Below are 15,995 nucleotides of genomic sequence, written 5' to 3' on the forward strand. Positions count from 1 at the left end.
CAAAAAACCCCACAAAATTTCACAACAGCAATCTGCATATTGACTCACAGTGATTTCCAATATGTTATTCTCAGAAACTAGGAAGAATCATTACGTCCTGGATTTTTGGATTTTCTCTGAAAGAAGAGTCTGGAGGCATTTTTACCAAACTGAGCTGTCTCACTATTGCAGGGCAAATGAGGCTGAAACAATAGAGAACTGATCACCAGAACTGAAACATGGAACTTCAGGCTATATCTATAGCTGTCTGTTTTCTTAAGTTTTTTCCAAAACAGTCACTTTTCCCTCAACTTTTGGCTAAAGAGCAGCTTAAAGATGGGGGGGAATCTTCAGATACAATAAAACTTCTCAGGACAAGAGATAATAAAGACATTTAATGGCCTGGAATTCAAAGTGCACTTAAAAATTGGGAGGCCAACAGAAAATTCTGGGACAAACTGCTACAAATTTTCACTCTGAAGATCAAAACACCATAAAACCAGCCAGCCATCTTTTGGCTATAAAGAAGCAAATAAAACACAGGCTTTGTGGTCTCAGAAGCTGCCTTTGGCAGGAAGCTCAGGAAATCTCCATGTGAAGTCCCCAAACCTATTTGTCAGTATCTACTGCCTGTACACACAACAAATAAAAACAAGGCCAGCTCCTTTCCAGTTCAAACATAGTGTCTGCCTGGCTAAGCTGAGTTCCCACTGCCCCTGGGCATTTCTGAATTCAGAGCCCATTCTGACTCCTGAGCAAGGGAAGCAGAGGAATTCTTCTGCAGCTCTGTGAGAAGTTTGATGGGTTCCCTCCCTTCTTCTATTCTAAAGAAAACCTCCTGTTGTCCCTGCTCTGCTCTCTCTAGAGCCTTGAGTTAGGCAGCTCCTGAAGTACAATTGGTCTTGAAGCACACGGAGAACTCTTGGAGCCAAGGGAGATCATCCACGCACTCAAAGCAGCTCCTGAGCCAGTTCTGTCCCAGGGGCAGCTCCTGACGTTTCACTCTAGGATGAGCAACTATTAAAAAGGGATCCTACTTCTCTGGGATTCCAGACACAAATACCTCTCTAAAACAGGATCATCTAAAATAAGATTATCTGAGCTAATGCTGTTTTGCACCAATGGAGTATCAAGCTGAATTCAACTGAATTCAGCAGAAACTGACACCAAAGACAACAAGAACAGTAAGATGGGACGGTGACATGCAGGCATGTGGGGAGAGAATCAGATGGGGACAGATATTCTGTAAGATCTTCACAAGCCAAGGCTACAAGAAAGGAAGGAATGAGACAATTTTCATCTTTTTAATTTAAGCTTTTGAAATACTCTTTTCACTAAACTGAAATGATGGAAAGCAGTTTAACTGCTAAAGCGAACAATTCCTCCACACCTCTGTCAGATCTGTATTTTCCCCATGTACACAGATAGCTTGATGGTTACCACAATGTCTCCATCTTAATTCTGAACTAGACCACTCAAATTAATCTCATTTGCATCAGAACTACTGTGTGGATTACAAGTGCTTTGTTAGATGAGTGATACCTGGAAGCCCCAGCAGATGTGCACAGTTACATATTTCCCAGAATGCATAAGCATACATGAATTCATCATGAACACAAGTCAAATATTTAATTCACTAATTAACACCAGATCTTTGAATCTCAGAGGCCAAAAGGAACAACCACCACAAACTTTTGAAGCTGGAATGCTGCCTTGGCTCTGGATGAATGGTTAGAAAGCAAGATCAGGCAGCTTTGTCTGTACAGCCAAGTTCCCTGCTCTGACTCCGAGTGCCACAATTCCCTCTAAGAGCACCCTGCTCTGGGCTGAGTAGAGTTAATTTTCATCCTAGCAGCTGCTATAGAGCTGTGGTTTGCTTTTATGCCTGAAACAGTGCTGATAACTCTGAGAGGCTTCCTTTATCACTAAGCAGGTCTTACCCAGAGCCTTTCTTGCTCCTGAGCCCAGCCCAGCAGCGAGAGGCTGGGGGTGAATGAGGAGCTGAGAGGGGACCCAGCCAGGACAGCTGAGCCCAGCGATATCCCAGACCGTATGACCTCATCCTCAGCATCGAAATCGGGAGGAGAAGGAGGAAAGGGGGGCATTTGGAGGGATGGTTTTTGTCTTCTTGTCACCATTACATGTGACAGAGCCCTGCTGTTCTGGGGATGCTAAACACCTGCCCTGGGGAAGCGGGGAATAAATTCCTTGTTTTGCTTTCCTTATGTGCATGACATTTGTTTTATCTATTTAATTGTCTTGATCTCAACCCACCAGTTTTCTCACATTTACCTTGGGATTCTCTCTCCAATCCCAGCAGGGGAGAGCAAGTGAGTGGCTGTTGTAGGGCTGAATTGCTGGGGTTAAAGCACAACAGTCACAAAGATACCAACATGCTATAGCACATGACACAACAGAATGTCTTGGCACCTGTACACTTCTCCAAATGCAGCAGTACACACGGGTAAAACAATACAGCTAAAGAAAATAATGATGTGTGTGGCCTTTTTCACACACATAGGGTTGGAAACCTTGGGCTGTTGGCACAACTTTGACTTGGCACAGTGATGAGCAGTGACAGCTCAGCATCTGCAAGCAAAATCAGACAGGATATCAGCTGACTGGGTTTTTTTTTTTCTTTGTTTATACAATGACTCCCACAATGGAGTGGGAGGTCACCTGCAAACTTGAAAAAAATAATTATGAATAAAATAACAAGATAAACAAAATAAAATAAGAGAGTTTGCAGTTAGTATTTGCTGTATTCAAAATAATATGTAAAACTACTTAATCCATAATAGTTTTACAAACCTTGAGACTATAACAGATGTAATGCAGAGCTATAAGCTTGAACCATGTTAGTGTAGAACACCTTGTGCTCAACAGTTTTCTTACAGCAGGAGGAATATGGGGGGTGGAAGGGAATCAACCTTGGAATTACCTTGGGTTTTTTTCCTGTTTCCCCATGCACAGACTTATCTCAAATTTTCTCAAATCTGGCTAGTAATCAGCTCCAGCTGCCCTACACCAGCTCAGGTAGGTTATCTACTGGAAGTACAACTTGAACCCACCTCATTTTTGTTCCATATATCATCAGATTCCATCTAATTATAGGCCTTCACATCACAGCAGATGTGAAAGCCTAAAACTTTGTAGACCTCTGCACAAGAAGGAAATTACAAATTAATCTCTCCAGTTGGCTCTAGGCATACAAAGCTAGACACTTGGAGCAGCAGAAATTTCTGTCTAAGAAGAGAACACAAGGGAAAATTATGACAAGATGTTTTCATGGCTCAGTCTGGCGGAATTATGTAGACAAAAACCTGATGGTCAAATGATGCAGAAGAGTGAGAATCACATTTAGCAGATTGTCCCAACCCAAGCTTCTGCTCCACTGCAAGTGATGTAGGACAAGCACTAGAGGTCAATTTGACAGTGTATCTGACAAATACTCAGAACCTTTGTGATAGCAAAAGGGCTGTTCCAGTGAAACCAAATAAACAGGCCTGCTTGGAATTCCTCTGCCTACAGCCAGCAAACACACTGTACCACTGTGGCTGCAAAAACAAACACCATCCAGAGAGAAGCATGAACAGAATGAGGAGATGGGAGTGACTCACTGGCGTATTAAGCCAGAATTGAACTTCTTGCACAAATATGAGTCAAACAGAATGAATCACAAAGAGAAATAGTAGATTTTTTCGTTAATAATATAGCACCATTGTACTAACAATGCCCAACTGCGTGCAGTGCCATGGCTCTGACACTTCCTAGCTGCTTTTGTTCACTCTCTCTGCTACTTTTGAATAAGAGAACAGGACTTAAGTCTCTATACATTTAATACCAGGCAGAGCACTGAATGACTCCTATGGGTTGAAGACAAAATGCTCACAAATATCCAAACACTGTACAATTGCCTGATACAGGAATATGCTCACAGGCTGCGTACTGAAAGATTCCTCCAAGAGACTCACAACCCCTGAGGAGACTCAGCTCACGCTCTCTGATTTGGCCTTAGTGGGGGAACTCTCAAGTTCCATAAAAGCTGTTTCTTGAAACTTATTTAAGGTTTATCTCTGCACAGGTGAACTTGCTTTGCTGGGCAGAAACCACCTATCATACTCAGATATTTTAATCTCAAAATCCCCCAACACTGAAAAGCTGTTTAATGAGTGATTCTTGCTCTTGTGAAATAATATGCTAAAGTGATGTACAATAAAAATTCATGTAAACAGACATATTTCAGAATACCAAAATGTTTTTGGGAAGCATTTCACCTCCCCTGAATTCATCAGCCACACAGACAGATCCCAGATCATCACAGGGGTAGTGACTGCCACAGCTCCCAGGAAGCCTGCACTGGTTCCAAAGCTGCACAGCCTCCATGGACCACGGCTGAGCCGAGATGGGGCTGTGGGATGGCACAGGCAGGGATGGCCAGGGAACTCGGTGTCTCACTTTAAACAGCCCTGGAGCCTTGGAGAGATGCTTCACGTCTGAAGCAGTGCCAAAGAGCAAAGCATCACTCCCTGCAGCAGCCAGCAGCGCTGCCCCAGCCCAGCACTCACAGCTCCAGCAAGGCAGAGAGGCCAACGAGCTGCTGACAGAGAGGAACCAACAGCTCAACCTGTCCCCCGCGTCAAGTTGCTTCTCCAGTAGCAGCTGGTGGAGCTTTAAACCACTTCCAATCCACTTGTCACTGTCCAGGCTAACACAGCAGCTGCTTGCTGTGGATGGGGAGCCAAAGGCTCGAAGGACCACACAAACAAAAGCTGTAAAAAGTGTAACTCGCCGCAAGGACAAAGGGATTTTTGGGATTTCCACTGTCTCCTATGAGTCCCGTCAACAAGAAGGCTGAGGTGAAGGTGCAGGGCAGTGAACACACAGCCTATCCATCAGGTGGACAGCTCTGTACCATCTTTGGAACAAACCCAGCAATCACCACAATCTACTCCTGACACTTCTCTGAACAGGCAACAACACAAAATACAGCAACAGCACCTACCCCAGAAAACATATTTTACTCAATTTCATGGTCATAACATCATTTTAGATTGGCAATTGCTTTAATCTCAAACTATCTAGAAATATATTGAAAATTCTACTGATGCATTCCTTGATCAACTTGCTTTACCCAAATGCTGAACTTCTTTGTAGGATAAAAGTACACATCAGCATTTTTTTACAATTATGGAATATAAAAGAACACAATACCCCACTGGAAGTGCAAAGTTTGGCAAAGCAGAAGACATTCAATCCATAATTCTGGGATTGTTTGTGAAAGGCACCATGAAATCCTGAGTGACCACATTAAACACAGTTAAATACATTTTCTTATAGCCTGCTATAGAAACCAGTCTGAGCTGGCACATAAAGCCTTCAGCCAAATATTTTATATAGCTTCTAACACACTATATTTGTCTTTGGAAATTGGCAGTTTGCATTGACCATCAGTGAACCTTACTATTCAAGCAACCACATTTTCAACTCATAACAACATACTTGGCTAGTCCCAAAAACTGAGGAGCATATTAAAAGATTCCTCCACAGGCTTTAGGAAACTTTATCATACCTTTTTAGGTATAATATTTTTTTCCTGGAACCATGCTTGGAGCAAGAAAGAAACAGAACTCTGCAACAAGGGTGATGATAAACTTAGCAGAACAATTCAAGATTACTAAGGTTGCTTTTGCTGGTTAAAGAGAAATATGAAAGCAATCTATAAATTTTATTTCAGTGAAATAGCAGCCAAGGTTGTGATGAAGAATTACCTGGATTAGGCTTTGGGTTCTTTTTTTCATTTCATAAGAGGTCATTAACAAATAATGACAGGGACAAGACTGTTCAAAATCAGATTCAGCCACACATTATTACAGTGTACCAAGGCAGAGCCTTTGCTTCCTCTTGTAAAATGTGGGAGAGTGGGATAAATGTGACAGCAGCACAGGAGAGCACTCCCTAAAGCAGATTTCAAAACACTCCAGGTCCTTTAGCTGGACTCAGCAGCTCAAAGCCCTGGAAGGAACCCTTCCCCAAAGTCCATGGCAGGTTTCTTGGCAGGTACTGAGCTCTAAGTCACTTTGGCCAAATTCCTACTGGTATCCAAACTAATTGCTTAAAGCATAAAAGTAATTTCATTCCAGAAGAGCTTTCATTCAGAAAGCAAATTAACTCCCACAGGTGAAACAACAACATGAAAATTTGGGGAAGTTGTTTCAATGACACATTTCTCCAGAAAGACAAATACTTCATGTTAAACTCCAAATAAATTTCATTTAAAATTAATCTCAGGCTAAAAACATCACTATTTCTTCAGCTGGTGTCTTGAACTCATTTTAATTGGCAATAACCACAGCCAAATCAGCATATAAAATATGTGAAGACTGCAAAGGGTTAGTAGTTGCATTGATTCACCTGGGAACACTTCACAAGGCTGAAATAACGGGCTGAGGAATACAACCTGTGCATATATATCAAGTGTAGAGACCTAACTGAAGAATATCAATAAAGAATAATCTGTTGAATTAAAAAAAAAAAAAAAACCTGTTCCTCATAAGTCAGGTGGAGATTGACCAGGAAAGAAGAGATGGTTTACCACATGTAAAATGCCTCATCTGTCCAAACTTTATAGCCTCTCTCTGAATTTCAAATTTGTTTTAAGTGCATTGGATTGTGAAGGATTTGGAGGTGGAGGGGCGGGGGGGGGGGGAATCAAACAATGTAAAATTACTACTTTTTATCAATTCAAGTGCCAATCCACCTACCTTCATCAGGACTCACTCACAGCCCTTTTGCTAACTCTGATGGCACACTCCCTTTATCTAAAGCAAACTTCTCTGCCAAATATTTATTCCCTGTTACAAATTTCAGAGGAGGAAAGGAGTCAATATGGGATGGAAATTCTAACAGAAATCCAGTAGGAGTTGTGTGCCTTTGAAAATGCACATTTCCACCAGAGTAATGTGAGACAAACTGTTGGTGTGAGGGATACAAGCTTTGGGAGAAGGAAAAGGAGCCAATTGCCAGCTCCACTTTTGAGCTACTTTCCTCCCTCTGCTATCCAGGATTTACCCACACATTTAAATATCAGTATTCACATCTTAAGCCTCAAGACACAATTTCACATGCCTTCCACTGTGCACATTCCCTGTCTGTACTCTCTCACCAGGTGCAAGAATAGAGCCCTCTGCAGTCTGCTGGTGCAAAACACGATCAAACCACTCCTCAGGTTTGGCAGCAGGAAATTTTGTTCCATCCCTCAGCAGGGAGAATGTCAAAAGAAAAACAGAATGCATCTTCATGGTGGTTTAAAGCACAAATACTAACATGCATTCTCTCATTCTCTTTTCCCTTGATAGTCTTCTCCAACAGAACATGCCAGCAAAGCAATAATAAAAAAAGAAAAAATTAAATACAACCAAATCTCTCAGCAGGGAGCAATTACAGAAAAAACCTCAGATTGCTTATAGTAGAACTGAGCTCATCAAGTTCTTAAACAGTATTTACTGCCAGACTTCTAGCTGAATATTTTTTAAAAGCCAGTGTGAAATTCTGTATTTCTCCTTTTTATGTGTTAATATAGAAACAATACAGCTAATCACTAGGAGAGAGGGCATTTTCCCTCTTGCTATAATCAAACAGGAAAAAGTTCTTAATGCCTTTTTCAATGTTTCATGTTTATACCTCTGAAGCAGAAAAAAAAAATGACCAATTTTCACCAAATGAATACTTTAGCCAGGACTTATTTTTTGCACTTTTGTGCTCAGGCTGGCACTTCAGACCCAAGGCAAAACCACTTTGTTCAACGCTGCAGCTGCAATCCAACAAGAACAGAATTTCAAAGCACTCACTAGACTCAGCTCCCTTTGGAAAGGTGGAGGGGAGGGCTCAGCATGGCACTTACTTTTCACTTTTCAGGCACCCGTAGAACCCAGCCATGGTGCTTGCAGGGAGGCTGTGTGCATGAATTCACTCCTGGGGGGGATGCCAGCACAGGGGCTCTGCCAGCCTGCAGCGCTGCCCACGCGCACGCGAGAGCCCCGGCAGCTCCAGCCCAGATAAAGTTCCTGATCTCAGCTCAGACTCTGCTGAACTGGCTCCAAGGAGGGCTGTGCCTGCTCCATAAATGGATATGAATTGTTAACTCCCCCTTTTCCTGTCTCTTCCCAGCTATTGGTACGCACAGCATCCGAAGTGTAAAATGCCATATGGCATTTGATTCTGTCTCCCTGTGGGACTAATAAGAGGCTTGGTTATAATTAGGATGTGAAGAAGCCCTGAGGAGATTAATTGTTATTGTTATTTTTTAGACAGGGGAACGCTACAGAAAATACTTGCAACATCTTTGAAATAATGACTAAAAGCTGCAGTTATTCTCCAGCTCAAAAGGGGAGCACAGGATCTTTCAAAACAGGCATTATCCCAATTCACTGTAAATCACAATCTATTCTAACAAGATATTCTGCACATTAACAGGAAAAAAAACCCAAACATATTGCATCCCTGCAGTATTGCAAGGTCAGGCAAAAAGCTCTAGAGTTTAAATTAGCCAGCACACCCATATGGCAGAATTACTGCCTGGTGATGACCTCTGACAATATACTAACAATTGCTACTCACTGTCACAACTAAGGAGGCACTCACTGAGTGTGGAAACAGGTAAATGCTGGGGAGCATAAACCTCAAGGAGCCTCTTTCACAGGGGTGACCCAAGTCCTGGGGACAGTATTGCTGTACTAAACATTTCTGGCATTACATTGCATTAAATTCACATGGAAGTGAATTTAATCATGGCTATCAATGGCCTCTGTTGAGGTAAGAGCAGAGAAGAGGAGCAGCAGCAGCCACTGCCACAGCCTGAGCCTGCTCCTGCACTCACATGGCTTGCTAAGAATATCAGCTCCAAATTAAAAAGTGCATGGATATTTAAAAGTAGGAGGTTCATAACTCTCATAATAGCAAAGTAAAGATTTACAGTCATTCCTAGAAGATCAGAAGAAAACCACATTTATTTGTATTTCTCAGCTGATACATAGTGTTTGAATACTTGGGTCTGGCAAGCCAGTAGGCGGAAGTATTATTAAGTATTTTCATGAGTTTCTTAAAGACATTTAGTGGAGAAGTCCTTTTTGAATACTTGGAAAAAATACTTTATTTTAATACCTTTCTCATGAGAGACACATATGGTTTGAGAAATGGACTTCTTGTGAGGAGACCCATAAGTGGCTGAGCTGCAGCAGTTTTCTAACAGTGCAGAAGTTTGACATCTGTGAATGGACAACTCCATTTCTCAATTTTCTATAAAGGTCCCTACACAAAGGAAAGCTGTCACACAAGTGTCAGATGACAATTGCAAAGGCCATCACAAACAGGAAACATCATACTCTAGTCCCGTTTCCCACTTAGTTGGAAAGCAAAAGCCTCTACAAGCAGCCAACTTCAATGCCATCCACAGAGTGCATTTGCAGATCAAAGCTGATCTCAAGAAGATATAACACATTTTCTGTCTCTTGGGGAAAGGCAAAGCAGTAAAAATACAGTAGCATCAGCGGAAGTTCAACCTGAACAAGTTTCACTGTTGGGAATCACTGCACTCGTCACGATGACTTCAGGCTGAACTCTTAATCCCAGCAGAAAAAAGATCACTAGAGAGAATTAATCTCCATCCATCAGACAAAGCCCACAGGGGAAAAAAAACCAACAAAATCAAGGCTTCAGTTATTGGGCAACCACCACCAGGAAGGAATTCCTGGAGATTACTGGAGAAACATTCTGACTGGCTTAATGCACAAAACCTTGGATGCAGGACTGCATCTGAAATCTGCCTGGCATTTTGTTCAGAAAAATGCTGCCAACAGAAACATTTATATTAGAGTAAGAAATGAAGAAGACCTCATGAGAATTTCACATTTATTTTTAAAATCAAGAAAGATCAAATGGCCTTCCAGTGGGAAGGCACAGTCCCTAAAGCTAGTGGAAGGGTGTAATCCTGATGACTTTGGAAGAATTTCATCACTTTAACTGGCATAGAACACAGCCTGGAAGCGTAAAAAAAAAAAAATCAGCATTTTTGCTAACATGAAGCAGATTTCCTGTCTCCAAACCTCCTCAGATGGCTTGCCTTCAGAATATGCTTCCTTTCAATATTGTTTCTTTCCTTCACGTATTTTTGTCTTGAAGTTACTTACCTGAACATGCAAAACTTCATCTGTTGGCTTCCATTTAGTCATAGTCCTGTTCTCAGCAACCAGCAGCTAGCAACACACATTGCACCATCCCAAAACCCCCTTACTTTCCAAGAAGCACAGACTAGTAAACAGTCATTAAAAATAATTATCCCACCTCAGGATTTAATACTTTTTGATTCTCTATCTTCATATCACCCTCGAAGGCACATCATGCTAGATTTATTATTAACTCCTCTGCCTCTTTATCACCAGCACAGCTTCAAATGGCTACACACTGAGCATTTTGGGTACAGCCCTGAAATCTTAGATGTTGATAAACATCAGAGCTCTATGTCCACAGGCAAATCAGTGCAAGCAAGCAGGTATGAGCTGTACCTGCTCTGACAGCCAGACATCACTGCACTGACATCTGCTCCTCACTCACCAAGTGCTGAAGTGAACGGGCTGCTCTGCTGCCAGTTAATTAATTTATACTGTTTTCAGCTGGGAGGTAGACAAACACCAAATAACCACAGACTTCAGCAGAGTAAAGATGGTTCTTCAAAGATAGGGAAGACAGCAAGTTTAAACACCTGAAATTTCAATCAGATTTGGATTGCCTCTAAAGTTTGTGGCTTGGCTTGATTGAAATAGCCCAGTTTAGGCCTACTTTCATTTGAAAATCATGGTTTTCTTCAAACTCGCTGTCATGGCTTTCCCTCAACAGCCCAACATTGCAGTAGCCCCCTGCACCTCCAAATCACTGCACACCCAAATCACTGCACACCCAATCTGCCTCGCTTCCCCTGTAGGGAGAATAAGCAGTCCCAGGGGCAGCCTGCCCTCCCACAGTGGTACCAGCAGCAAGCTCCCAGCCCCTGGTAAACTTCCCAACAAGTTTCTTAATTTCTCCAAAGGGAACAAGGGAGGCAAGACTGAGCAAGGTCCACCCAGCCAACCATTAAGAAATCCTTGCACCAAAATACAGCTCCTAAAATCATCAACCTATTTATTTCAAATGCACTTGAGTCATTGCAAAAAGGGCCTCTCCAACTTAAGTAACCAACAGCAACTACTAATCCAATGGAGGAAACTCAAATACACTTATATTACAAATACCCAGGGTACATGCCAACAGCCTGAGAGCTGAGGTGTTAGAGCTACACACACAGCCAGCAATCCTGAGTAGTTTCATGTCCAACAGAGCTACTGAGTTTCTTGCAGCCTCTTGCCACTGGATCTCTAAGGGCAAACCCCTCCCCAGCTCCCTGACTGCAAACACCACACATTTTGCAAAGTGCTCATCCAAAGCCTGCATGGCAGCAGGACACACAGCAGCAGGAAGGGACCAGATGACACACAGTTAGGAAATCATGCATTTCACAACATGTGTTTAAGCAGGGGTGTTTGGTTTACATTTTTTTAAATTTATTTTCAGAAAGGGAAAAAAGTTTCATTTGAGCATTTCACTAAACAAATTTAGAGGTAGGAGTAAAAATCCTACACCAAAGTGATAGACTGTAGCATTTCAGATTTCCAGTACATTTTGATGTCTCTGAACTGACTTCTTAGCATAGGGTGAGCCATCATATACTAATCTTTGAGCCACTTGGGGTTTAAGGCATGAAGATTCTGTGTGCTCCTTACAAGCATGTCACATTGGTACCCCTAGCAACACTTTGCAGCAATGTGACAACATAAATGTGGCTCTCAAGAAACACTTTGCTGAAGAAGAAAGGGATTCAGCTTTCCTTCTAGTGAAACTTCCAGGCTGGCAAATTGGCCAGGTTTAGAAATTTTCTGTGAAAACTCTCCATTTCTAAAGAAAAATCTAAACAAACATCACTGTTAAAAGTTGCACTATCAGAGCTTTAAATAAACAGGGTTAGAAACAACACAGTAGTCTGCAGACAACAAAGAAGTGGAGATAAGAGGATTTCTGCCTTGCAGAGTTTGTACATCCATCTGTGATTAATATAATGAGGAAAATGAGGGTCAAAGCCTATCTCTGAAACTGAAAGTAGAGAGTATAGTCAAACACATCAAAATATGCACTATTTCATGTTTTTATTAATGCGTATATTTACATATGTACAAATAAATATTTCATGCCAGAAGAATTTGCCATGATATTTGCTCTGGAGTCTAATTACTCTATGCTGCTTTAATGATGTGTGTTTTCACACTTTGTGTACAATGTATGGGATTTGGGGGATTTTTGTTGTTGTCATTCCCTGTTAGAGGGACTTCCTGCACTCTCCTTCAGTAATAAGAATAATTTAATCTCTGATTCCAGTGTTTGGTAATTTTAAGTCTTCATTGTTTCTTGCAGTTTATCACAAACACACTGTCTTCTCCTCTAAGAAAGTGAAGAAAAACTTTGGTATATGATATCCAGTGCATCACTGAATTCTAAAATATGGCCAGAAAAATACTGGCACTCTAAATCTATCCTTTATGTCCCCCCAGCCAAATGTGAACTCTTCCTGGATTAACTGGAGATGAAGGTCAGGCCATGTGTCATTCAAAAGGTAATTTCCCCTAGATTTGCAACAGGATCACAGATGCAACCTCAGACTTCAGTGACAGGAAATATAAATTGCCTAACAAATAATACAGATCCAGAGATAGAATTGCTTGTTTGACATTTTACAATAGACAAGGATTTATTTGCATATAAATATGTAATTTATTTTTAGAAAAGTAACAGCATCCCTGTATATGCAGACCAGGATGTGCTGCCTCTCATATCTTTGCTTTTTTCATCCAGGACCAAAAATCTAAAATCTAAGATTTTAAAGAATCTAAATGAAAAACAGATTATTTTTTACACAGTGGAAAAGCTGGTATTTCCTGTGAAAATACTAGCATGGTCAATATTTTATATTCTGGAAAACTGTGGTTCTTTTGTCCTGGTGGGGTTAGTGCAGAAGTTGAACAAAGGAGCTCTATTTCTGCACATTCTGACTTAAGAAAATACCATGCTAGAGAATATTAAGTTCCAACAACAGAACTTTTCCTTCTCGGTGTCCAGGCAGGCACCAACACACAAGACCATCTGGAAAGAAATGTGAGAACACAGTATGTAGCTAAAGGCACATGGACCAGTGCCTGGTCTGAGTGTGGAACATCAGAGGTAACAGTTACTGAGTCTAAACAAATATCCTGAGATGATTTGAATAATGAATTGGGTTTTCTACGAGCCACTCTTCCCGAATTCCTCTCTAGGGATAGATCCAGTTAATGTCCTTCACACACTCTCACCAAGCCCCTTGGAGACAGATCAGACCAAGGCTGTCACTAATGCCTGTGCTGTGAGCAGCAATCAGGTTTAATGACTTCCCACGGACACTAATGTAGGCCCACCTCTCCAACAGAGTTACTTCTGATTTGTTTGTACAGGTATAAGCAAGAGGAGAACCAGGGACTCGCACATCTGGAATAATATTCCTAAAACCATCAACATCCTGGATTCCAGCTGCAACTGAAATTAAACTTCAAAAGCAAAGGTCGTCTCTGATACCATCTCAGCGCTGTCGACAGGAGCAATAATACAGGAAAGCACGGAAGCACAGCTCTGGGGAAAAGGCTGTCTGACTCCAATGCCTGCAAACACAAGGTTAAAGATAAGGTGACCATTAACCTTCAGAGAAAGGCAGGGAAATCCCAGAATGTCCTGCCTGCAGGCTTTATTTCTCCAAGAGAAATAAACAGAAAAATAAAACTCAGAACTGCATACTCTTGACATTTAACTCAAATGCGTATACAATGGTAATATGGTGTTTTCTGTTATCTTTCCTCTGTATAAAGGCATGAATACAGTACCTACTTCATTCCCCAGTCAGCAAAACAAGTGAAAATGTTGAGTAACAATAAATTTATTCCTACCACTTGATATCTGTGAGATATCAGACCGGTGCCCCTCTGTACAGAATGTATTATTCCATACTGCAGATACAGAGGGGAGAACTGAGGATGAGTAATTCAGTGACTGCTCCAGAATCCATAAACTGCAACTGAACTCAAAATTCCTGGTGACTGAAACTGTATTTTAGAGCCTTCTCCCATGCTTCCTTGCTCAATAAGGACAGCCAGAAAGACCCTACAAGAATAGACACCCTATAAATATCCAAGATAATTTTAAGTTCACTAGCCAGTCTTCAGCCATGGGAACTCATACAGGAATACTGGCATCAAAATGCTGAGTTAAATTAGAAATCAGTGACTGCACAACACGGTTTGACCTCGCATGTCAAGAGTTTTAAAATCATCACATAAAAAATCCCTCATACTGGGCCAATTTCACCAGAGTAGACACATAGCACATCAGAGTCCTTACACAGCAGCCTAACACATTACTCAGACAAGTTCTGGCAATCTTTAAATATCCCAGTGTGCTCTCAATTGTCTCTCAAATATGCTGGCGCTGTTCCCACAGTAGTGGGAAGGGGAAATATCTAATATATATACCCAGAGGCAGGAAATAAGCTAATTGCAGAAGAATTTTACCTAAAACTGTTGAATAAACCACAATTCTGTGTCATTAAGTCACATCATCAGATGTTTAAACTGAATCTCTGCTTGGTCTTTCCCAGCCACAGAGCCTGGCACACACTTTAGCTATTTGCTGATGGGTGTGTCTATCATCCTGGGATCAGTGGCAGCCAAAAAAGCTGCAGTTAAAAGCCGTGTCAAACTTAAGTCCATTGTTGTAGTATCTTTCTGCTTTACCATGGAGTTCAGGGAACACCTACAGCTTTCCTAGATTAAATGCCACTCTCAGCCTCACCACTCCAGCCCTATAGCTAATCTCTAATCAGGACACACCTGAGACCCACTGGTATTGGCATCAAGTGTTAAATCATCTTTGCTACCAAGTGGATCCTTCCAACCAGGTACTCATGCAGCCAACATTGGAGGTCCAAACAAAAACTGGAGCAGTTGTCACCATGCACCATGGAGCTGAAAAGTCACCTACCCTTTCTACAGATTTTATCAACACTCACCCATGAACACAAACTCAGCTTTTCTCATGAAACAATTGCTTTGGATATAACACAGAATGATAGGATATAACACAGAAAGGATATAACAAAGGCCAATACAACTGATACTTCCTGGCATGATACTAATTGAGTCCTCAAGGGACTCTATATATTGCCTGGAGATAAGCTACTGTGAAGCCCAAATATTAATTCTGCTTGTTCTGCACTCTGAGAGCTTCCCTTTGGTCATGGGAATACTAAGCAAGCCCTCCTTCTATTGGGGACTGATTATATTTAATGTACGTAAGACTAGATAGGATTTAAAAGCCACTGAAGATTTATGAGCTAACTTAACAGGATGGATTTGCAGTGCTTTCCTGATTACGAAACTGATACTGTAATATTTCCTCACCACAGAAAACAGAGATTTAATTTTTCACAAAGGCAAATACAACCATGTTCAAATGCTAAACAATAATAAGACTTTCAGATCATTTCCTTGGCCTGTGCAAAGTTTTCTCACCACATAGTTGTGGTGAGAAACAACAACTAACAAAGGCATGTTAGTCAAAACCATCTAAAGGAAATGCCACTGACTGTTGCAGAATTACTACTGGTCACCAGTTAAAATGGTATTAGTGGTGACATGATTAAGCTTTTATTTAGATCAGAATCCACTACAAAACCAGCAAATACCTTATCTCTGATGAGCTCCATACACCACACAAATGTAACATCCATTCCACCAAAATGAAAACCTGTTCAAAATCTGCAATATGCTTCCTTTGCAGGAATGAGGACTCATGATTGTGCTGATGCTGAGTAATATAGGGTACAATAAAATCTAAGTCACACCCTACAACAT

General features: G+C 41.3%; 1 protein-coding gene across 2 annotated transcripts in view; it reads right to left on the reverse strand.

The window, feature by feature from the left end:
* KIAA1210 (KIAA1210 ortholog) overlaps positions 1–15,995 on the reverse strand; it is a 51,985-nt gene that overhangs the window by 30,136 nt on the left and 5,854 nt on the right. The window contains exon 1 of one of the 2 annotated variants that reach the window (XM_030272584.4): positions 7,883–8,165. The exons of the other annotated variant lie outside the window; for it this stretch is intronic. Coding sequence (XP_030128444.4) covers positions 7,883–7,917 — 35 coding nt within the window. The 5' untranslated portion in view covers positions 7,918–8,165. Of the gene's footprint in view, positions 1–7,882; positions 8,166–15,995 lie in introns of those variants that run through there. 2 annotated transcript variants of the gene reach the window in all.

The sequence above is a fragment of the Taeniopygia guttata genome, chromosome 4A (genome assembly GCF_048771995.1).
Source record: "Taeniopygia guttata chromosome 4A, bTaeGut7.mat, whole genome shotgun sequence".
Classification (NCBI taxonomy): Eukaryota; Metazoa; Chordata; class Aves; order Passeriformes; family Estrildidae; genus Taeniopygia; species Taeniopygia guttata.